The sequence below is a fragment of the Bufo gargarizans genome, chromosome 3 (genome assembly GCF_014858855.1).
Source record: "Bufo gargarizans isolate SCDJY-AF-19 chromosome 3, ASM1485885v1, whole genome shotgun sequence".
NCBI classification, from domain to species: domain Eukaryota; kingdom Metazoa; phylum Chordata; class Amphibia; order Anura; family Bufonidae; genus Bufo; species Bufo gargarizans.
This window is the reverse complement of record NC_058082.1, coordinates 290,565,474-290,590,085: the sequence shown is the minus strand read 5'-3', so window position 1 is coordinate 290,590,085 and position 24,612 is coordinate 290,565,474. Positions and strand designations below refer to the sequence as shown.

General features: G+C 41.4%; 1 protein-coding gene across 1 annotated transcript; it reads right to left on the bottom strand.

The window, feature by feature from the left end:
* Positions 1 to 40: 40 nt before the first annotated feature.
* Positions 41 to 24,612, bottom strand: TUBD1 (tubulin delta 1). Its single transcript, XM_044286285.1, has 9 exons — positions 24,510 to 24,612; positions 18,672 to 18,862; positions 18,444 to 18,591; positions 15,011 to 15,227; positions 11,120 to 11,351; positions 10,321 to 10,485; positions 8,119 to 8,247; positions 7,182 to 7,365; positions 41 to 260 (listed from the first exon to the last, which is right to left on the bottom strand). The coding sequence occupies exons 2-9, from the start codon at positions 18,838 to 18,840 to the stop codon at positions 158 to 160; spliced, it is 1,347 nt and encodes a 448-aa protein (XP_044142220.1). The 5' UTR covers positions 18,841 to 18,862; positions 24,510 to 24,612; the 3' UTR covers positions 41 to 157.

Here is a 24,612-nt window from a genome sequence, read left to right as displayed (position 1 = left end):
AAATTAGGCAAAGGTCTTACACACAAAAAAAAAGCAAAGGAAGAATAAATAAGATTTATTATAAATATATACATGTTTCATAAAAAGGTGCTATTTTTTTTACTGGAACAGCCGATTGTGCAAAACAAAATTACGGTCATTAGAATAAATACTGTACTCATAAAGTGGAGTAACTGGAGATGATTTGTTCAAGCATTGAGAAGCTCTGTAAGAAATCTTCTTCTTCAATGCCATATTTTGTGTATTGGTGAACATATGCTCTGAAACAGAAAAAATAAAAAATAAAATAAATAAAAAGTTACTTTACTGGATAAATCCTACCAAACAATATTTCCACGTTGGGAGGAGTTGCCTTGGCTTTTAAAACCTTCTTAAAGGGAACCTGTCAGCAAAAAAAAAAATCGCTTATTAAGCTGTTAAAAGTACCTTATAGTGCTGCATAGTAGTGTCCTAATGCACTTTTTCTTCGTTTAGCCGCATTTAGCCTCCTTGAGAAATCGATGTTTTATTCAGCCGCTGCCCCATGCTTTAAAAGTCAGGTTTGAAGTCAAGGGGGCAGCGGCCTAGGCATCTCCAATCCTGCTCTCCCCGCCTCCCGCCGCCTTTATTGACACGCCGGATCTCAGTGCCGGGACCGCGCTCCCAGCCCGGCTCGTACACTCAGCCGGCTTCAGTTTCGCTACTGCGCATGCGCCCGGCATCTTCTGTAACTGCGCTAGTATGTAAGGCTGGCGGGCGCATGCGCAGTAGCAATACTGAAGCCGGCCGAGTGTACGAGCCGGGATCGCGCTACAGCAGCCCTTTACTGCGCATGCGGGCTGGGAGCGCGGTCCCGGCACTGAGATCCGGCGTGTCAATAAAGGCGGCGGGGAGAGCAGGATTGGAGACGCCTAGGCCTCTGCCCCCTTGACTTCAAACCTGACTTGAAGCACGGGGCAGCGGCTGAATAAAACATCGATTTCTCAAGGAGGCTAAATGTGGCTAAACATAGAAAAAGTGCATTAGGAAACTACTATGCAGCACTATTAACAGCTTAATAAGCGATTTTATTCGCTTTAATGCTTTAGGTGTTCTCATTGTAGCCACTGATCTTCATTTATGTGTATAGCTCAATGCAATGCTAGGATAGGTTATCATTATCACATCGGCGGGGGTCCTAGTCCCATCACCCCGGCCAATCAGTTGTTTCAGGGAGCCGCTTTGCTCATCGGATCTCTGGTGAGCTCAGCCAGCTCACCAAGCACAGCGCCGTACATAGTACAGTGGCTGTGCTTGGTATTGCAGCTTAGCCCCATTTACTTCAATGGGGCTGAGCTGCAACAAGGTCATGTGACCGATGTATGTTGACGTCACATGGCCTTGAAAGAGGATGCAGCGCTCACAGTCGATAGGCAGGGTTCCTGCCGGATCCCCGCTAATCTTATATTGATGACCTTTTCAGAGGATAGGTCATCAATATTATTTCCGGGATAACCCCTTTAACTATTGGGTTACATGCACATGAGAATATATTTAAATCTCACATGGATTTTAATGAGGATTTTGCTGCTTCAGCAATGAATGCACAGGACAAAAATGCATGTGTTATAAGCGGATTTTGTCACAGATCTACCCCCAATTTCACCCTTTGCATTGCAAAGGGTAAAATCCACCATGGAAAATAAGCACAAGATTTCAAAATCCGTACCACACTGTGTAAATAAGATTTTGAAGATGTCATCATTTTAGCAGATAATGTATCCACCCCTCCCGGACTGAGTAGAGCACCTGCCACAACCATGGACAGTGGGACTCTGTCATACCAACAGTAAGAAATTTCCATGTTGTTATCCCAGGTCAACCTCTTGGGAGAATTTCTCCAGACTCCACCTTCTGAGTTCAAGTCGAGGGACCTAGAGCGAGAATCCCGCAGACTCTTGAACTATGAATTACACAGTGTAACACTAGCGGAATACTTGAAAGTACAACGTATACCTCGAGGTCTAAGGATACGCACTAGACCAACCTTTTTCAAGGATAATATGGAATTCTGCAAAAAAATTGAGCAGATTTTAAATAAATGCTCTTTTGATCTAATGGCATTAACTCTCTCCTATTTACAAGACGCCATCCTCAAGACGAAGACCAAAATCAATGTAAATCGAACAACTGAAAGCCATCCTCTCCACAGAAGACTACCATCAACTGAAAGAAAAAAAATCAACTCGACTCTCCTACAACATCGCAAGGAAATGGAGGCTACCAAGAGGAATAAATTCCTCCGGGACACCGAGGACTACAGGTTGAACCGTGTCTACAAGTGGCCAGACCTCAGTACCACTCGTCCAGGCCAGTCCAAACAACGCACTCTCCAGAGATTCTCCCTATCCGGATCAAACAGCGATACTCACTCACAAACCAGACCGGAAGAACCCAGACGCACACGAGGGAGAAGAGGACAAAGAGAAGAACTCAACGCCACGACACGCGGTAGCTCGAACATCACTACGAGATCCCAGGTAGAGTCACTGGTAGTTAATATATCTTCTTACACCCTGGGACTGGCAGAAATTTCCTTATTTGAGAAGTGACTCTCATACTGTCCATCAGGTCAGCTAGATACATTTCAGCTTGACCCAGATGTACAAAGACTTTTTAGGAACATTCGTTTAAAGGTTCACTTCTCCAGTGATATGGGTACTGTACACAGGGACATCACTCAACCAAGAGCACAGGTCTCTATCCGTGACCTTGGTTTACGCAATAAAAGCCATTTCATGCCCCCTAAAAACCAACCAGCCATTAAAACGTTAATTTCCCTAGTGCAACGGGATTTGGCACAATAAAAATAAAAAAACTAGCTAATGGTCAATATAGGTTTAGACATAACCTTGATAATGTACAGAGACAAGCCCTCTCCTCCCTTCTTAAGCGGAAGGAACTGATTTTCAAACCAGCGGACAAGGGTGGTGCAAACATAAATACAGAGAAGAGATATACCGCCAATTGAATGACGATACTGTCTGTCACAAACTCATGGGAGACCCAACAAAACTAGTGACAGATAAAATACAGAAGGTACTAAATCACTACCACACCCTGAATGTGATTGACAATTCCACACTTACACATCTATCATAATACTTACCATGCATTATATAATTGATTGGACACATTTTTTTTTCGTTATGGTTTTCCTTAACACTGTTATAGGATTCTGTCCTGGATTCCATTCTTGGACCCGGCTTGACTTTAATCTTGGGATCCAGATCTTCTGGAACCATCTGTTATGTTTAATTTTGTAACCTACTATGTATATATACCACCACTGCCCTGGCATATTCTTTTTGATTATCATTTGTTTTATTTTTCTGCTGTAGTTTGAAAAAGGCCGTGTGTGGCCGAAACGTCACATTTTGTACAGTCGCATTTACCAATAAAACTCACCATTTCTGCAACCACATTGCTACTGTGAATGGGGTGGGAAGCAACTATCATAGCAGAGTGCCACGAAGTTTTGCTTTAACCCCTTAAGGACTTAGGACGTACCGGTACGCCATGTCTTTAAAACTACATTGCGGCGCGGCGGGGGTTTATCGGAACAGGATGTCCGCTGAAATCATTCAGCGGGCATCCTGTCACAATGCCGGGGGGTGTCATGACCCACCCCCGCATCGGCGATCCTGGCAAACCGCAGGTCAAATCAGACCTGCGGTTTGCGGCTTTTACCTGCGGTTGCGGCGGGTGGTGCCATCGAGTCCTCATGCGGCTGTAGGAGGGACCCGATGGCATGGAAGGCAGCGCAATACCTTCCTTAGGCATCAGCGCTGCCTTCCGGTGACGAGCCTGTGAGATCCAGCCCCCTGGATCTCACAGGCCGGAAGCTATATGAGTAATACACACAGTATTACTCATACAGCCAATGCATTCCAATACAGAAGTATTGGAATGCATTGTAAAGGGGATTAGACCCCCAAAAGTTCAAGTCCCAAAGTGGGACAAAAAATTAAGTGGAAAAAAAAGTTGAAAAAATAAAGTTTTCCCCCCAAAAAATTTAAAGTTTCAAGTAAAAATAAACAAAAAAGTAATTTTCCCTAAATAAAGTAAAAAAAATTGGTAAAAAATAGGAAAAATAAAAAAGTATACATATTAGGTATCGCCGTGTCCATATCGACCGACTCTATAAACATATCACATGACCTAACCCCTCAGATGAACACCGTAAAAAATAAAAACTGTGCTAAATAAACCATTTTTTGTCACCTTGCATCACAAAAAGTACAACAGCAAGCGATCAAAAAGGCGTTTGCCCACCAAAATAGTACCAATCTAACCGTCACCTCATACCGCAAAAAATGAGCCCCTACCTGAGACAATCGCCCAAAAAATAAAAATAAACTATGATTCAGAATATGGAGACACTAAAACATCATTTTTTTTTGTTTTAAAAAAAGCTGTTATTGTGTAAAACTTACATAAATAAAAAATTAAAAAAAAAGTATACATATTAGGTATCGCCGCGTCCGTATCGACCGGCTCTATAAAAATGTCACATGACCTAACCCCTGAGATGAACACCGTAAAAAATAAAAACTGTGCTAAATAAACCATTTTTTTATTACCTTACATCACAAAAAGTGTAATAGCAAGCGATCAAAAAGTCATATGCACCCCAAAATAGTGCCAATAAAACAGTCATCTCATCCTGCAAAAAATGAGACCCTACCTAAGATAATCGCCCAAAAACTGAAAAAACTATGGCTCTAATAATTTGGAGACACTAAAACATTATTTTTTGTTTCAAAAATTATATTATTGTGTAAAACTTACATAAATGAAAAAAAAAGTATACATATTAGGTATCGCCTTATCCATATCGACCGGCTCTATAAAAATATTACATGACCTCAGATGAACACTGTAAAAAATAAAAACTGTGCTAAATAAACAATTTTTTGCCACCTTACATCACAAAAAGTGTAATAGCAAGCGATCAAAAAGTCACACGCACCCCAAAATAGTGCCAATAAAACAGTCATCTCATCCCGCAAAAATCATACCCTACCCAAGGTAATCGCCCCAAAACTGAAAGAATTATGGCTCTCAGACTATGGGAACTCTAAAACATGTATTTTTTTGCTTCAAAAATGAAATCATTGTGTAAAACTTACATTAAAAAAAAAAAAAAAAAAAAAAAAAAAGTATAAATATTATGTATCGCAGTGTCCGTGACAACCTGGTCTATAAAAATATCACATGATCTAACCTGTCAGGCGAATGTTGTAAATAACAAAAAATAAAAACGGTGCCAAAACAGCTATTTCTTGTTACCTTGCCTCACAAAAAGTGTAATATAGAGCAACCAAAAATCATATGTACCCTAAACTAGTACCAACAATACTGCCACCCTATCCCGTAGTTTCTAAAATGGGGTAACTTTTTGGTAGTTTCTACTCTAGGGGTGCATCAGGGGGGCTTCAAATGGGACATGGTGTAAAAAAAAAAAAAAAAAGTCCAGCAAAACCTGCCTTCCAAAAACCGTATGGCATTCCTTTCCTTCTGCGCCCTGCTGTGTGCCCGTACAGCGGGTTACGACCACATATGGGGTGTTTCTGTAAACTACAGAATTAGGGCCATAAATATTGTAACTATATTGTAACTAAATATTGCTTTGTAACTGGAAATAAATAAAAATTATTAAAATGGAAAATCTGCCAAAAATTGGACATTTTGAAATTGTATCTCTATTTTCCATTAATTCTTGTGTAACACCTAAAGGGTTATCAAAGTTTGTAAAATCAGTTTTGAATGCCTTGAGGGGTGTAGTTTATAGAATGGGGTCATTTATGGGTGGTTTTTATTATGTAAGCCTCGCAAAGTGACTTCAGACCCGAACTGGTCCCTAAAAATTAGGTTTTTTAAAATTTCTGAAAAATTTCAAGATTTGCTTCTAAACTTCTAAGCCTTCTAACATCCCCAAAAAATAAAATATCATTCCCAAAATGATCCAAACATGAAGTAGATATATGGGGAATGTAAAGTAATAACTATTTTTGGAGGTATTACTATGTATTATAGAAGTAGAGGAATTGAAACTTGGAAATTTGCAATTTTTTACACATTTTTGGTAAATTTGGTATTTTTTTATAGATAAAAATAAAAATAAATTTTACTTCATTTTACCAGTCTCATGAAGTACAATATGTGACTAAAAAACTGTCTCAGAATGGCTTGGATAAGTCAAAGCGTTTTAAAGTTATCAGCACTTAAAGGAACACTGGTCAGATTTGCCTTAAGTCCTTAAGGTGAAATAGGGCAGAGTCCTTAAGGGGTTAATATCCACCCATAATATGCAATATGTGCAGATATCCTTGAATGTTCTAGTCCCTGCACTGAGAGCTGCTAACATCTTAATAAATCTCTTTTTGATTGTGCTAGCCCATTGCTGTTAGAAAAACAATATTTTAACCCCTTAGTGACCACTAATACACCTTTTTACAGCGGTCACTAAGGGGTTAACTGCACAACTTCTTTACAGTATCTACCAAACCGTATTATCTGTTTCATCCTAAGAAACGTATTATAATGCAATAAACAAAGCATTTCAAATTAAGTACATTACATTTTCCTCTCTGGTGGCGCCCTCTGCTGATTTTCCTGTGACTAGAAATTCCGAAGACATTCTAAACACCTGCACGTCACTGTGCACACCACCAACGCACAATGACATGTAGGTATACACACTGTCCTGCTGCAGCCAATCATTGTTCTTAGTACTAGGACGCTGAAGACAGTGATTGGCTGCAGCAGTTATATGCGGGATTCCAGCAGGTTCCCGTTGCAGTTTGCAAACAAGAAGCAGCAGGACTGGGCCAGCGCTGTAGATAACGACACTAGAGAAAGCGGTAAGTATAGGATTGTTTTTTTCTTTTAAGCAATTGTATGGATTGTCTGAGATGTTTAATTATCTCTGACAATCCCTTTAAATCTAACCCTGTTCAGTGACTGTAGGAACAGCTCTTCAACCTGTGACACTGTAAGACAGTGATAGAACTACTGTTACAGTAAATGTACTTTCACTTTTCCCTATGCAGGTTGCCAATAAAAGAACTTTGTACTGCAGGCTAGTTTGTGCGTTCTTGTTGTCCAACACAAAATATGAAAAGACATATAATAAAAATAAAGCTACAAGAAGTTCTTACTTTGAAGCAAACATATTCCATGCTTTTCCAACAATGCTGTCCAAAGGCTTCAATAGGCTTTGACTATTGCTCATTAAAGTGGCAGATTTCTCATATTTATTGAACGCTCTTGGTGTCTTCCATATTGTGAATGAATCATCTGGTGACAACCAGGAAGTATATAATGCCGGATCTCTGAAGCCTTCTGGAAATCAGATGGGTAAAGCAATAGTCAATAACATACGTGGCACTACTGTGTTTCCTTTGTCCCATATTGCCTTTTAATGCTCAGTAGTGCCTGTAGCACTGTAAGGCTATGACACCTTGAGTCATGCATTATTTAATAGTCTGAATTGAGAAAATAGGGGTCTCCTCATCTCTGCTCCCATGCTGATGCAGGAAGAAGCCGGTACCATCAGTTGGAGACTGATTAGCGATAATCTGCCTGTGTAAGGGTGTCGCTGGTTACCCAATGAACAAGCGTTTCATTATAGGATCGTTCATGCAGTCATCTAAATCCTTGTTTGCCGGCAGCAGATCGTGCCATCTAAACAGTCTCTGCTGCCGGCAAACAATGATTATGTATGGGGACAAGCAATGGCACCAGCGATTACTCCTTCCCATACTGTGAAGGGTGATCTCTGCATGTAATTGCAGCGGTTTCATTCTCTGATGAGCAGGCGCTTGCTGGGAAGGAAAGCTTCCTCCCCGACAATCATCTGCTCAGTTGAGCAGTGTAAAGGGACCTTTAGTGGAGAGATGGCATCAGCTGTACTTGGCTCCTGAAAGTCTATGGGAGTTACAGAAACAGCTGAGCAAGCTGAGGAACCCTCGTCTGTCAGACATATGTGGTAAAGCTTGTGCATATGCCATAAATGTCCAAGGTTGGAAAATGTCCACTATTCTATTTGTGGCTTATTACATAAATGTGGTGCTGTAATGATGTGACTAGACTTACCGGGAGAAGCGCCTTCAATATCTTTTCCACGGAATATAGCAAGGTTTGCTACAGATTTATTGAATTCTGCTGTCAAAGAGTTTCTTCCTGTAGCTATGTGGGATGGGAGCTGAACTTGCCAGTTGATGCCTAAACGAATAACAACGGTCAGGTAATCAGATCAGACCTTTCCTAGATTGATAAAATCCCCACAAGAGAAGATGGCTATGAAGGTTGGCCAAACAAAATGATAAAGGCAGGACTGAATGACCAAATAAAGTGTATGGGACTACCCCAATAGTTTTGAGGGAGAGAAGGGTTGGGCAAATTGGATTTCAATGTGTCTAATCCATTTCAATATGTCTAATCTCAGGGGAGATAAGCTGCCACTTTCTGTTGGGAACACTTGCACATTTTATTTTAGATTGTTTTATTTTTTCATTTCGGTGTTACTGTACCATTGAAAATTAAATACAATATATTGTCCTTCCATAGCAGATATAGATATGCGGATAGGGAAGCCACTGTCCTTTTACTGCTGAAGCGGAAGATGTTATCTGGTTAACAGTATGACAGCTCTATTGTTCTCCTGATAGGCCTAGATAGCGATGTCCTCAGAAGAGCACCGCACTTATCAGTGTGATGTGTGATGCTCTAATTGAGTCACTCATCCCCTTTCCCTCTCTGGCCACAGTGAATGGCCTGACTGTGAAAGTCAAGCTGTTTACTGTGCTAATAGTCCAGAAAAGAAAGTTTAAGTGCCAGGGCAGGAAGTAGAAGACATTGAGCGAGTATACAAATTATATCCACAAAACCATCCACCCATTTTTAATAAAATAAAAAAAGATAACACCGAATATATACATATAGGTTGTTAATATGCGATAACAAAAAAAAATATGATAGTGTCCCTTTATACGACTACTTGAAAGTCAACAAGCTTGTCAGCATGACTCATTCTGCCCCTGTTTGTCTATGGACATGCATGACTATGCTACATTTTAACGACCTGTTAGCCATGGGGGGGGGGGGGGGGGGGGTGACCGTGCAGAATACTTTATATAAATGAGTGACATTTTTCCAAGGATTGTACACATTCCTCATTTAAAAATATAGTTATTGCAAAGCATTCCTAGGGTAAATCCAGACAGGGTGGGCTTGCAGTGAGGGTTTGTACAATACATTCACAGGAATTACAGTAAAATACATATGGATGTGCTTTTAAAAAACGCTGTCCATATGTAGTGGAAATGTTCAATTTGGAAAAACGTAGATGCTGCAGAATTTCAAATCCACACCATGCTTTTATGGTAATGTCGCAGATTATTCACCCCGTCAATGTATAGGTGATATAATACATGTAGATTTTTGCTGTAGAATCGCATGGATTTGCAGCAGAAATATTCTGCTGCATCGGGAACTACCTTTAGATCTACTTAATTTGCATAAAAATGATAACAGCAATTAAAGGAATTTACCATCTTTTTACTAAGGGTATAGTCACATGACTAACATAATCTGCCACGTATCCGGCTGCAGTTTCTGCCGTAGTTTTTCATTTTGGATCCTGCGGTTCCGATCCCGTTTTAACTTCTCTGAATAGAGCTAAACTATGAGCAGGCTCTCGCCGCAGTTTTCTGGGGTGTCCACGCCAGGAATGGACATGTACATTCTAGACATGGTCTGGAGAACTGTACGTAAATGCTTGGCCTCCCATTGAAAATAATGGGAGGCAGTTTCAGGGCAGCTTTTGGGCCTGGATTAGTGCTGAAACCCATGCGTGAAAATATGTAACGTGAACATACCCTCACACTGAACTTGATACTGGGGACATATGTCTTTACACAACCGTCCTGAGCTATTTAACAACGGATTATTTTTTTGGGCTCTCCCCAGAAAATTTAAGATGACCTAAAACAGACGAAATATCATTAAAAAGAGCCAACTGCATGTCTAGCCGAGGACACCAACACTGAGAAGTGTCTGTTCTAGTATGGGAGTTGTCGTATATTTTGGTGGAGCCCGGACTGTGGGTGCTGTGACCACACTATATGCCAGTAAAGATGCTTCTTTACTGTATGTAGGAGTATTTTTCCACTGAACTGGCCAAAGCCACCAGAGGAATATCCAACATAAATAAGTCTAAGTAGCTTACAAGAACACATATTCAAGCTGCATAGTTATCGGTATTCATTTTAAGCTCTCCTACACGACTGCTCTCACCTTCGTCCATTTTTGCATTAGCAATGAGCATTTGTCTCAGATGTTTGATGAGACCATGCCAAGTAAATGTGCTATACGCCAGGGAGTGTTCAGACATCTGAGGAATGTTACGAAGACCTAACATCTTGAATTCCGGGTGTGGAACCAGACTCTCCATCAGTTCCCCTGGGATGAAAGGGAAAACTCATGCATTAGTAAACCTGACGAAAACAAGAATGCATTATTTTTAAAGGGATTTTGTATAATGTGACTTTCAGTATTTAACATCATAAAATAGCGATAAATAATTTGCTCCAGTCTGTATGAATTTCTATTTCATTATATGAAATGTAATAAAGTCTTCATTTAGTAGGTCAAAAATGTTTAAAGACCACAACTACGTACCTAGTGTCTAAAACGTTAATAAAACTATAATCTGCTCAGCTCTTCCTGCTCTATAACATGCTGTCTGCAGACTGCACTGCATTATGTGGTCACAGGATCTCTAAGGGAGTGTCACCGATGGCAAGTCAGCTATGTATTACATGGCATTATAACTATATGAAAGGGTCCTCACCATTTCTTTTTCTTAGGACCTCCACCAACCTTGATCTAAACTGTTCTCCACACAATGGCCTAAAGAGGGCTATGAATATTTTTTTCCATGGAAGCAGAGAGTCTGATTAGGTTAGATCTCTCTAGAGATTGGCGTTACTTTACGATCTAGGATTGTGGCCACACAGTTCATATTCCATAATTTGCTATATATATATATATATATATATATATATATATATATATGTATAGCAATGTATCATACCCAGAGGATTTCTACTGTAGTGTGAGGCCCCGTCCGCCGTGTATGCTGGCTGAAACACACTGCCGAGCTGGTGTGCAATGACTTTATTTACGTCCCGGAAGGAGATCTGCTTGATGTTCATGCACTGAGAGCAGACCTTGTGAATAATGTCATTCTCATGAACCAACAGAGCATCAGACGATTGATAGAGGTGGGAGAGTGTTAAAATGGAGTTGTAGTTCTGAACAATAACCTAGGAGTGAGAAGAGTAAGGAGCTGAATGAAATTAATTAAAAAAAATACATTATAGACAGTTATCAATCATAGGAGCTTGAGTTCATCCATAGTATCTGATGTTTGTCCAAAAAAAATGAAAATTGTATAATACACCTCAACTATGCATAATATCTGACCAGTTACAGTAATAACAAGTTGTCTTATAGCTTCAAGAGGACCTTTCACTAGAATAAAACATCTAAACTAACTATACAGACATGGAGAGCGACGCACAGGGATCTCCTTGCACTTACTGTTATACCTGGGTGCCGCTCCGTTCTCCCGGTATAGCCTCCGGTATCCTCATATGTTAGGCTCCACCCAGGGTAACCTGCCGGCATCTCATTCTCCCATGCTGTAGCGCTGGCCAATCGCAGTGCTCAGCTCATATCCTGAGAGAAAAAAAAGCCTCTCAGGCTATGAGCTACAGCCTGGGAGAAGGAGACGCCGGCAGGTTCCCCTGGGTGGAGCCTAACATATGAAGATACCGGAGGATATATCGGGAGAACGGAGCAGCGCCCAGGTATAACAGTAAGTGCAAGGAGATCCCTGTGCGTCGCTCTCCATGTCTGTATAGTTAGTTTAGATGTATTATTCCAGTAAAAGGTCCTCTTTAAAGGAAATGTGTCACCAATCTTATTAAGCCAATTAAAACCAGATAGTAACACTTTAATGCTGTTTTTTTCTAATCTGTTTTTATTTTCCGATTACCGATTATTTTTATTCTATTTCTTGAACATCATTATGGAGGCGGCCATCTTGCCTGAGCTGTTCTTAACAGCATTTAGAAGCATTAAGAAAATTGCTTTATGGCAGCCACATGGTCCATAGACACAATGGTCAGGAGGGAGCCCAATTGACTATGAGAGAGTTTTCTAGGCATGCTCTGTGACCTGTGCAGCAGTCATGGTACAAGGAAGGAACAGATAAGCTCTGACAATCATCTATTGTGAATGGTGGATCCCATCTTATCTATAGACAGAGGTGATATCATTACAGGCAGGATTAGTGACAGATAAGCAGTGATCCGTACAGATTAAGAACTGGCTATTATTAGGGTTAGTGACCAACTGCAGAATTTTATGTTTTTTCTTTATATATAGATATTGACATGGAAAATAAAAAATATCATTTAAAAAAATCTTTATAAATGTGTTTAACATAAAAACTTGATTTAAACAATAGGTTATTTTCTGATGACACATTCCCATTAAAGAAACAGCCTAAGGGGCTGTTCACATGGTGTTTTGTACAGTTATAATTTGCCGTGGATTACACAGTAAAAAGCTGCCAGGCGGCCATGCAGCGTGACCGCGCAAAAAAAAGGACATTTCTTTTCTTGGCGCGGTGATGGCCATGAAGCACAGCTGCGTGAAAGGCAGAGCGACCTCTCAGTTAAACAAAAAATAAAAAATATCAAAACAAGGGTAGGCGAATTCCAGCTTTTTGGCTCGGAATGCTCTACAAATGATGGTGGCACAAAACGACACGTGAACGGCCCCTTCGCTTCACACACGGCATTTCCTCAAAAATGCCATGTCAGGTTTTTTTCACTTTGTTCAGTCTAGGGAATTCTTGGTAAGGCTATGTTCACATCTTCAAAGGGTTCCTAATGAAGCCTCTGTTGAAGTCTGCAGTGCACAAACACCATGGCAGAGCCCGATAGACCCTATTATTAAGTCAGTGGGATCCCTTGTTCACTCCTGGTGACTATCATGAGATGGCAACCATGTGAACAATGCCTAACTGATACAGTGAGGTTTGTGCAGCTCAGAACATTGCCCAACTGGACACAACTGCATCCACTTCTCAGCTTAGAGCATATATAATATTCATATACTACCACATAATAAAATAGTAGCATGAAATAATATCAGCAGTGAGATATAGCTGGGAGAGTTGCAGCTATTTTGAGATACACTGAACAGATACAAATTGTGTGTGCAGGAAATTGGAAACCACTAAAAATATTTTACAAATTCTGGGAATTGCCTGAAAAAGCTACTTATCATCCAAGTGAACAGGTATAGCCAGTCATACAAGACTAGACTACTGTTTATTGAGAGTGCTGCCAGACCCTCTCGGGTGTCAGTCGGAGCAGTCCGGCCATCTCTTCAGTGACAACAGGACTGGGATCTGCTCATGGGGTCCCTGGCAGTCCCATCCTCACTAATGGAGGATGTTTGGTCCAGTGCCCCAAATTTTTTTATTTTATTAGGCTACTCCTAGCAGTCTGGGCAATCCCACAGATCATTCCCCAACCCCCCCTTGTACTTGTTCCGCTACTTGCAGGCTGCGTGGGCATGAGTTCAGAACTTCAGTCACTTCAGTCTACAATTCTGTACTGCGGTGCAGTGATCCTGCGAGACCTGCCGCGGGAGGTCACGGGTCTCGCGGGATCACGCGCCGCAGAATAGAATTGCGGACCCAAGTGACTGAAGTTCTGAACTCATGCCTGCGCAGCCTGCAAGTAGCGGAACAAGTGCAAGGGGGGGTTGATGTGTTCCAACTTATGTGATTAGTTTATAGTTGGGGGGGTTTACTTAATTTTAAATTAGGCTGACCATAGGTTAGGATGATCTGTGGGGTTGCCCAGACGGCTAGGACCTTCACTTTAGTTATTAACCCCTTTCAGCAGTCCCCCATTCACTAAAGGGGAGACTGCTGAAAGGGGTTAATAACTACTAAGAAGCCCCCATTTTTTAATGACCAAGGCTAAGTTTTTTACTCCCAGCCTTCCCAAAGCCATAACTTATTTTTATTTTTTGCATTCACATAGCCATATGAGGGTTGCTTTTTTGCAGGACAAGTTGTACTTTCTAATGGCACCATTTCCGATTGCATACAATGTAATGGGAAGCTGGAAAAAAAAAATCTAAATGGGATGCTTCTCTGTGAGATCACTACACCAGTAGTGAGAGGAGGAAGAGAGCATGGTGGCTACTGAGCGTGTTAGTCCACCTCTGAATTGCTGAAAAAGTGGACCAGAAGGATGAACGGCAGGTGGCAATAAGAGACGGAAATTTAATGTACATAAAAAAACTAATGGTAATTTTAATGCATGTATATTGCAATAATATTTTATTTGAAAATGCCCTATTCACTGCATAGTAATACTTTTCAAGGGGTAACCTATTTAATCAGAAAACTATTTGGTTGTGATACCAACCTGCACATTAAGCCGAGGGTAAAGTAAATTTGTGCAAACAAGGCTAAAACAACATAGGAGAACGATGTTGAGTCATTGAGTAAAGTCCATACTTCATATTGGACTCCTCCTTTATACAAATACACCCACACATCCGTGTAATTCCCTTTTGGAGACAGCCTGAGGACTGGCCCACACAATCTAAATGCTAGCTTTATTTGAATTAGATCTATTCTTTGCATATAGGCAATGTGGAGATCATTGTATAATATTTGTTCACACAGTTTGGTTGATTTAATAGGGGGAATATTCTTCTTCACCTCCTACAGGCAGTTTACAGAATAGAATAACCAACAACTTGTAAAACAGTACAATAAAATGAATGGAGTATATGCTCCTGGAAGTTGGAACCTCTATCATTTGTCCTAAGTGTGGACTAAGGCATTCTTTTTCACTTTGATATGTGAAAGCTTGTAAAACATATTTACCTCTCCTGTTCCATAAGGCCAAATAACCTCATTGAGTAATAGGGAATTGGGATAGACATCACGTAAGCATCCTGTGATGAAGGTTCCCATACCAGAGCCGGTGCCACCTGCCATACTCATAATTGTGAGGAAACCACCCAGTCGATCACATTTTTCTGCTTCCTTTCTAACCAAGTTCATGATAAAGTCCTTATGCTTCGGTCCATGTACATAGTAACTATGATAGATATTAGGGTGGAAAAAAACGTAAGTCATCGCCTTCCAGCAGATAACACACCCATTCAAAGTAAATATAAAATCCAAATCTTTTATGGTACATTTTTCCTTTGTCCTATGCTTCAACATATAGGGGGGGGGGGGGGGGAGTTATCATGAGGGGAATATTTGAAGTCATTGTCATTGCTTGAGTCTGCGTTGGAGTACTTTATGCTACATGCTTGTTAAATTTGGTGCATCTTTAAACCTAACAATTCAGTCTAGAAAGACTACTCCAGTTCTATTTACTAACCCCCCTACTGGAGTGGCTTTAGGAATTTCTTTTACGACTAAGTCCCATTCAGAAATCTGGAGTGAAATGCATTAGCATAGCTAATCACACCTACCTTTCAAAACTGGAGTAAAAGATGAAGAAAAATGCAAAAGTTTGCAAAATTTCTGCGCAAGTAACCTCAAAAAGTCACAAAAGCCCTATTTTGTGGCTCTTTGAAGACAGAATTCTGGAGTGCAGGATAGAGGATAACTATTAGATTAGTGGGGTTCCTACTGATGAGAACCCAACTGATCATAAGAATGGGGGGCTTGTACCCTGTGAGGCCCCCTAAAATGAACGGAGCAGCAGTCGAGCAGGTGCACTGCCACTCCATTCATCTCTATGCGACTGACAAAGATTTCCAGCAGTCGCCATAGAGAGGAATTGAGGAGCAGTGCACATGCTCGACCTGCCACTCTGTTCTTTTCAAGGGTACAAAGCCTTGGTTCTCACAATCAGTGGGGGTCCCAGTGTTAGGAACCCCACCAATCTAATAATTATGTCCTATCCTATGGATACGGCATGACTTCAACTTACTAGAATACCTTTATCACCCATTTTCTACCAATAAAATTGGTGAAAAATGTCTCCTGTTCCTTCTCACTGCATGAGCAATGAATAAAGTGGCGGCTGAGCCAGCTTAATAAGGCACTGATGGCATATCCTATTGACGTGTTCACTGCCTGTGGTTGGAAAACCCCTTTAATAAATCAGAGTTATTGGGGCAGGGTTGATTGGCCTAATAAAAGACCAGCTCCTCCACAATATGACAGGTGAATACATGAAGACATCTATGCATCTGGAAAATTTGTTTCATAAATTTCTGTGATTCCACATATTTGAAACAAGCCCATTCAGATGCAAGGAACAGATTTTCAGTCTTGAAAATTTCTGTAACAAATCTATTGTCATGTGGCGGGTTTACACTGGCCGAGGAGCAGCCGATTGTCGGGAAAGGAAACATTCCTTCCTGACAGACAGCTGCTCATTTAGTAAAGGTTTACATGCAGCGATCTCCTTCACAGTATGAGGATGAGTGGTCGCTATTGCGATCCTTTGTCTCTGTACAGCTGCTTTGTTTCTAATCTGCTGCCCAGAAACAATGATGGATGTGCCTGCATGACCAACAGCGTTTTGCTTGTTCATTGGGCGATTGTCGGCACATGTAGACAGGCAGATTGTCCGGAATGAGCGTTTGCAGGACATTGGAATTGTTCGTTTCCGACAATCGGGCCATGTAAATCCACCTTTAAAGAGCAAATTTTTTTCGAAAAATCAATACCTTATACCTTATCAATACCTTGAGCAGATGTTATTCCGCTTTTAAATTGGCCCCTCTATTGCCCCCCCCCCCCCTCCCGCTCTGTTCTTGTGCCTAATATGCAAAGTACTAGCATCGGTATGGGGAGGAGGAGACCTCTTCTCAGTGGGTGTCTCCTTCTTCCTGGCTGTGATGTTGTCCTGTCGCTTCATGACAGGGAGATGGCGAGCTGTTCTTGTGAGATTTGGTAAATCTCAAGAAAACAGGCTGGGTAAGCAAGCATAGTACTAGCTTACATAGCCTGTTCTCGTGAGAAAAGCTTGATTTCTCCTTGGCTGTGAAGCAACTGCCCAACGTCACCACCAGGGAAAGGGAGATGTCCACTGAGAAGAGGTCTCCTCCTCCCCATACCGATGCTAGTACTTAGCATATTAGGTGCGAGAATAGAGAGGGGGGGGGGGGGGGCATCACGGCGCAACAGAGGGGCCAATATATATATTTTTTTATTGCTTGATAGCATCTGCTCAAGGTGGACTATGGTATAAGGTGTTGATTTTGGAAAAAGCCGGTGACAAGTGCTCTTTAACAAGAAGGTTTCTCCTTCTGAGAATTCAAGACTTTAACAAAATGACTGATTATTAAAAGACTGATAAGGAACCATCCTATTTCTACTTGTTTTATTCTAGATAAATACCTTTACTTGCGAGGTACCCTGAATGTTTTTTTTTAAAATATCGCTCCTGCGCTCCGCTATGCCCCCTGTATTTTTCCCGCTCAGTATGTTAATACTGAGCATCGGTACAGGGAGGAGGGGACGCCAGGGTTTCTCAATGGGCGTCTCCTTCTCGCTGGCTGTGCCGTGATCCAATCACAGCGGAGAGTGTCACAGCCAGGGAGAATAACGCAGGAGCGATAGTTAAAAAAAAACAAAAAAACAGGCTGCGTGGCAGCATCAGCGGGGAGTACACTGCAAGTAAAATATGCAAATTACATTGCTACCAGCAAGTAGGGGGGCTACTTGCTGGTAGCAGCCGCATCCTCCGATCCTAAAGACGCCCCCTCCGCATGTTGATTGACAGGGCCAGTGAACGGGATCGTCCTCTGCTGGCCCTGTCTGCTATCAAGATCTCGCGCCTGCGCCGTAACGGTATTCAGTCGGCGCAGGCGCACTGAGAGGCGGCCGCTCGCTTAGCCACTCCATCCTCAATGCGCCTGCGCCGATGTCACTTCTACACCCGGCGCAGGCGCATTGAGGATGGAGCGGCCGAGTGAGCGTCCGCCTCTCAGTGCGCCTGCGCCGATTGAAGACAGGTACGGCGCAGGCGCGAGATTTTGAATGCAAACAGAGCCAGCAGAGAACGATCCCGTTCCCTGGCCCTGTCAATCAACATGAGGAGGGGGCGTCTTTAGGATCGGAGGATGCGGCTGCTACCAGCAAGTAGCTGCCCTACTTGCTGGTAGCAAGGTAATTTGCATATTTTAAAAGCACGTTTTTAACACAATCTACTGAACTGAAATGACTAATTAGATTATGGAGGCATAAATCACAGTATAGGGATTATAAGTAAACAAAACAAAAAAAAAACGGTTTAGTGGGGTGACAGAAGCCCTTTAACCCAAGTGCTGCAATAAGTATTTCTTACCCATTTGCCCAGTTATTCCCTGATCCCTGCTTCTGGCAAAATTGCGACTTCTTACTATACGTCCATTTACCAGAATTGGCTGCCATTGAAAAGGTTTGAGAAATGACTTTGGGTTCCATGTCAAGAAGCACTGCCCGGCTTACAAAGTCTATAAAAGCAAAATAATACAATGACACTACAGTAAACCAAAGACAGTCATAGCAATTAAACGAATAGAAGAATGCATACCTCCAGATTCAGCCTCATCAAAGAATCTCTCCTTACATGCTGCTTGATAGAGCTCATTCTCCTTCCTGGAGCACAGTCCATTGCTGTGGAAATCATTACTTATGACATCAAATAACTCGTAGCCAATTTGATTGCCACACTGCCCCAATTGTACTGTAATGAGAGACATGTCCAAGTGATCCAGTTTTTATCTGCATGGGAAGAGGGAAGAAATATAAAAGTTGTCCAGTCCTAAGTATTCTAACTTGTCATGAGTAGCTGTTCTGCATTTTGTAACCTTCAATGGGTTGTCTAAGTTCATTCTAAATCTGCTCCATGCCACCTAAGGGTCCATTCACACATCCGCAATTCTGTTCCGCATTTTGCGGAACGGAATTGCGGACCCATTCATTTCTATGGGGCCGCGCGATATGCTGCCCGGATACGGAATTGCAGGTCCGCAATTCCGTTCCCGAAAAAAATAGAACATGTCCTATACTAGTCCGCAATTGTGGACAAGAATAGGCATTTTCTATTAAGTGCCAGCGATGTGCGGTCCGCAAAATGCGGAACGCACATTGCCGATGTCAGTGTTTTGTGGATCCGCAAAACACTTACGGACATGTGAATGGACCCCTACTGTAGCGCTGTCCAATGTGCACAGCCCCATAGAAATGAATGGGTCAGGATTCAGTGCGGGTGCAATACGTTCAACTCACGCATCGCACCCGCACGGAATAGTCGCCAGTGTGAAAGGGGCCTTAGAAATTTAGAAGCAAATCTTGAAATTTTTCAGAAAATTTCCAAAACCCACTTTTTAAAGGACCAGTTCAGGTCTGAAGTCACTTTGTGAGGCTTACATAATAGAAACCACCCATAAATTGCCCCATTTTCGAAACTACACCCCTCAAGGTATTCAAAACAGATTTTACAAACTTTGTTAAACCTTTAGGTGTTCCACAAGAATTAAAGGAAAATGTAGATTACATTTTAGAATTTCACTTTTTTGGCAGATTTTCAATTTTTATCCATTTTTTCCAGTAACAAAGCAAGGGTTAACAGCCAAACAAAACTCAATATTTATTGCCCTGATTCTGTAGTTGACAGAAACACCCCATATGTGGTCATAAACTGCTGTACGGGCACACGGCAGGGCGCAGAAGGAAAGGAACGCCATATAGTTTTTGGAGGGCAGATTTCACTGGGATAATTTTAACCCCTTAGGCCTATTGCACACGGCCGTTTTTTTTTCCGTTTACTGGCCGTTTTTTGGCGTTCCGTATACGGAACCATTCATTTCAATGGTTCCGCAAAAAAAACGGAATGTACTCCGTATGCATTCCGTTTCCGTATTTCCGTTTTTCCGTTCCGTTTTAACATAGAACATGTCCTATTATTGCCCGCAAATCACAGTCCGTGGCTCCATTCAAGTCAATGGATCCGCAAAAAAAACGGAACACATACGGAAATGCATCCGTATGTCTTCCGTTTCCGTTCCGTTTTTTCCTGAACCATCTATTGAAAATGTTATGCCCAGCCCAATTTTATCTATGTAATTACTGTATACTGTATATGCCATACGGAAAAACGGAACGGAAAAACGGAACAGAAACGGAAACACAACGGAAACAAAAAACGGAACAACGGATCCATGAAAAACGGACCGCAAAACACTGAAAAAGCCATACGGTCGTGTGCAATAGGCCTTAGGCTGAGTTCACACGAGCGTGACAGATTTGGTCCGGATGCGTTCAGGGTGCGTTCAGTTAAACTCGCACCATTTTGCGAGCAAGTTCAGTCAGTTTTGGCTGCAATTGCGTTTAGTTGTTCAGTTTTTTCCGCGCAGGTGCAGTGCGTTTTGATGCTTTTTTCACGCGCGTGATAAAAAACTGAAGGTTTACAAACAACATCTCCTAGCAACCATCAGTGAAAAACGCATTGCATCCGCACTTGCTTGCAGATGCAATGCGTTATTAACGCAGCCCCATTCACTTCTATGGGGCCAGGGCTGCGTGAAAAACGCAGAATATAGAACATGTTGCGATTTTAAAGCATTGCAGAAGTGATGCATGAAAAAAAATGCTCATCTGCACAGCCCCATTGAAATGAATGGGTCAGGATTCAGTGCAGGTGCAATGCGTTCACCTACTGCATTGCACCCGCGCGGAAATCTCGCCCGTGTGAACTCAGCCTTAGTGACCAAGCCTGTTTGGGCCTTTATGACCAAGCGTTTTTCTTCCTTTTTTCATGGTCTCGTTCCAAGAGCTATAACTTTTTAATTTTTTCGTCTTTATGGCTTTATGAGGGCTTGTTTTTTACGGGACAAGTTGTAGTTTTTAATGGCACCATTTTGGGGTACACATTTTATTAACTCTTTCTGGAAGGGAGAAAAATAGCAATACTGCGACTGCGTTTTTACATTATAAATTTTACAGCGTTAATTTTTCGGTACAAATAACATAATATCTTTATTCTCTGGGTCAGTACGATTACAGTGATACTAAATACTTATAATTTTTTTTAAGTTTTACAACTTTTTTTTCCCAATAAAACCCCTTTTATTAACCAAAAAAATGATTTTGCATTGCCACTTCACAAGACCCATAACTTTTATTTTTATTTTTCTATGGAGTTGTGTGAGGGCTTGATTTTTAAAGGAACAACTTGTATTTTCATTGGTATCATTTTGGAGTAAATGCTTTTTGATTGCTTGTTATTACGTTTTTTTTCGGTGGAAACTGAGAATAAATTCCCAACACATCAGCAACACCCACAAATCGCATTTTCGGGGTGCTAAAGGAAGACAGAGGGAGTCCGCTCCCTCTGTCACCACTTTACATGCAGCGGGCGCCATTGCGCCCGGCATGTAAAGGGTTAAACAGCCCGGATCGGCACTTCTGCCGGTCCGGGCTGTTAGAGCAGGGTGAGAGCCGGGTCCACGCTCCCCGCTGCACGGGGGAGCCGTGCAGCGCTTGGACTGGGCCGCCGTAAAAACATGGCGGCCCAGCCTAAGGCCCCTTAGTGACCGCCGTAAAAAAACACGTATGGGTGGTCACTAAGGGGTTAAGTTGCCATGTCACATTTGACGACCTCCTGATGCACCCCTAGAGTAGAAACTCCAACAAAGGTGACCCCATTTTGAAAAATACACCCCTCAAGGCATTCAAAACAGATTTTACAAACTTTGGTAACTCTTTAGGTGTTCCACAAGAATTAATCAAAGGAAAATGTACATGAAATTTCATAATGTCACTTTTTGGGCAGATTTTCCATTTTAATCAAAACTACAAAACGAAAATAAGTAAAAAGAAGACTGCTGGAAAAAAGGTACTTTAGTCAACATAGCGATGGTGCCAGCTTAAAATGGTAAAAGCAGGTGACAGATTCCCTTTAAGTTGCCATGTCACATTTGACGACCTCCTGATGCACCCCTAGAGTAGAAACTCCAAAAAAAAAAACATTTTGGAAACTACAGGATAAGGTGGCAGTTTTGTTGGTACTATTTTAGGGTACATATGATTTTTGGTTGTTCTATATTAGGCCTCTTTCACACAACCGTATGGCTTTTTCAGTATTTTGTGGTCCGTTTTTCACGGATCCGTTGTTCCGTTTTTTGTTTCCGTGTTTTTTTGCTTATGAGCGACTGTCTTATGTAGAGGCTCATTTTTTTCTGTATGAGATGACGGTTTGATTGGTATGATTTTGAGGTGCGTATGACTTTTTGATCGCTTAGTATTACACTTTTTGTTGCAGTGTACACCTGAGGGGTTAGTTCATGTGATATTTTTATACAGCAGGTTGTTATGGACGCAGCAATACCTAATATGTACACTTTTTATTTAATTAAGTTTTACACAATAACAGCATTTTTTAAACAAACAAAAAAAATAATCATGTTTTAGTGTCTCCATATTCTGAGAGCCATAGTTTTTTTTTATTTATTTTGGGCGATTGTCTTAGGTAGGGTCTAATTTTTTGCGGAATGAGATGACGGTTTAATTGGCACTATTTTGGGGTGCATATGACTTTTTAATCACTTGCTATTACACTTTTTGTGATGTAAGGTGATACAAATAGCTTTTTTGACACACCTTTTATTTTATTGTTTTTATGGTGTTCACCTGAGGGGTTAGGTCGTGTGGTATTTTTATAGAGCAGGTTGTTATGGACGTGGTGATACCTAATATATCTACTTTTTTTTTTTTTTACAGTTAACACAATACCAACATTTTTTTAACAAAAAAATAAATGATGTTTTAGTGTCTCCATAGTCTGAGAGCCATAGTTTATTTTTATTTTTTGGGCGATTGTCTAAGGGCTGTTTCACACGAGCGGATGCCTTGCGTGACATCTGCTCCGTGAAAGAGTGCCAAGACCCGATGCAGACTGCAGAGGCACAAAGCATTAACATGATAATATTAACATAATGCTCCGTGCCTCTCTGTGATCGATTTACTACGTAATCACAGTGAGATAAAGTTTTCACTTGGATTTCGTAGTAAAGCGATCACAGAGAGGCACGGAGCATTATCAGTCATGTTAATGCTCCGTGCTTCTGCTGTCCGCAGTGGGTCTTGGCTGTCATTCACGGAGCGGATGTCACGCACGGCATCTGCTCGTGTGAAACAGCCCTAAGGCTACTTTCGCATTGGCGTTTCTGGGTCCGCTTGTGAGATCTGTTTTAGGGCTCTCACAAGCGGCCCAAAACTGATTAGATTAGCCCCAATGCATTTTGAATGGATAAGGATCCGCTCAGAATGCATCATTTTGGCTCCATTCCACCTCCATTCCGCTCTGGAGGCGGACATCAAAACGCTGCTTGCAGCCTTTTGATGTCCGCCTGGCGATGCGGAGCCAAACGGATCAATGTAAGTCAATGGGGACGGATCCGTTTTCACTGACACAATATGGTGCAATTGAAAACGGATCCGCCTCCCATTGACTTTCAGTGAAGGTCAAAACGGATCCGTTTGCATTATCATGAACAAAAAAAAAAAAAAACATTTATTTTTATTTTTTTGTTCATGGTAATGCAAACGGATCCGTTCTGAACGGATACAAGCGTTTGCATTATAGGTGCGGATCAGTCTGTGCAGATACAAGACGGATCCGCACCTAACGCAGGTGTGACAGTAGCCATAATATATGAGATAGACTCAATATATGCAAAGAAAGATATTTCAAGCCTTTATTTGTTATAATTTGGATGATTATGGCTTACTATGAAAACCCCAAAGTAACAATCTCAAGTACCCTTTGCTCAGGGGGTATGGATTAATTAGCTGACTAGAGTGTGACACTTTGAGCCTAGACTATTGAACCTTTTCACAAAATTCTAATTTTAAGCTGCATTAATGCAATTCCTTTTAAGTTGCATTACTGAAATAAATGGACTTTTGCACAATATTCTAATTTTTTCGAGTTTCACCTGTATATTCTGTTACTGAAAAATGAAGTCTACTGCGTGGCAATGTGTCACTATCTATCCTTTACACCAGCCTTTATGTGGAACACTGGGGGAGATTTATCAAACTGCTGTAAAGTAGAACTGGCTGAGTTGCCAATAGCGACCAATCAGATGCCACCTTTTATTTTCCAAAGGAGCTGTGAAAAATGAAAGGTGGAATCCGATTGGTTTACAAAAGATTGATAAATATGGCTGAAATAGTATCATTTCTGCATTGCAAGGAAGTGTGAAGAATGTAAATGGGAGTGCAGAATGCTTTCACCGGTTATACAAAGTACTGAGTAACAAGTCCTCGGAGGCTGTGTGAAAACCGTACAAACTAAAGGTTAAACCACACAGAAATGCATTAAAACCAGTGAGCAGAAATCCAGCCAAAAGACGGCACACAATACCTGAATTAGGCTCCTGTCTATGAGACATTACATCTCCGGCTTCTCTGAAACACAGCCGCTTGTAGCCGTTTAAACGGTTTGCCATGTCGTGTGTTTGTTCGCA

Coding starts and splice junctions, on each gene's coding strand:
- TUBD1 (XM_044286285.1), bottom strand. CDS start 18,840: ATGTCTCTCATTACAGTACAATTGGGGCAGTGTGGCAATCAAATTGGC. Junction 8,248..10,320: donor TAATGCAAAAATGGACGAAG/GTGAGAGCAGTC, acceptor TTATTCGTTTAG/GCATCAACTGGCAAGTTCAG. Junction 261..7,181: donor TGGAATATGTTTGCTTCAAA/GTAAGAACTTCT, acceptor TTTCTGTTTCAG/AGCATATGTTCACCAATACA.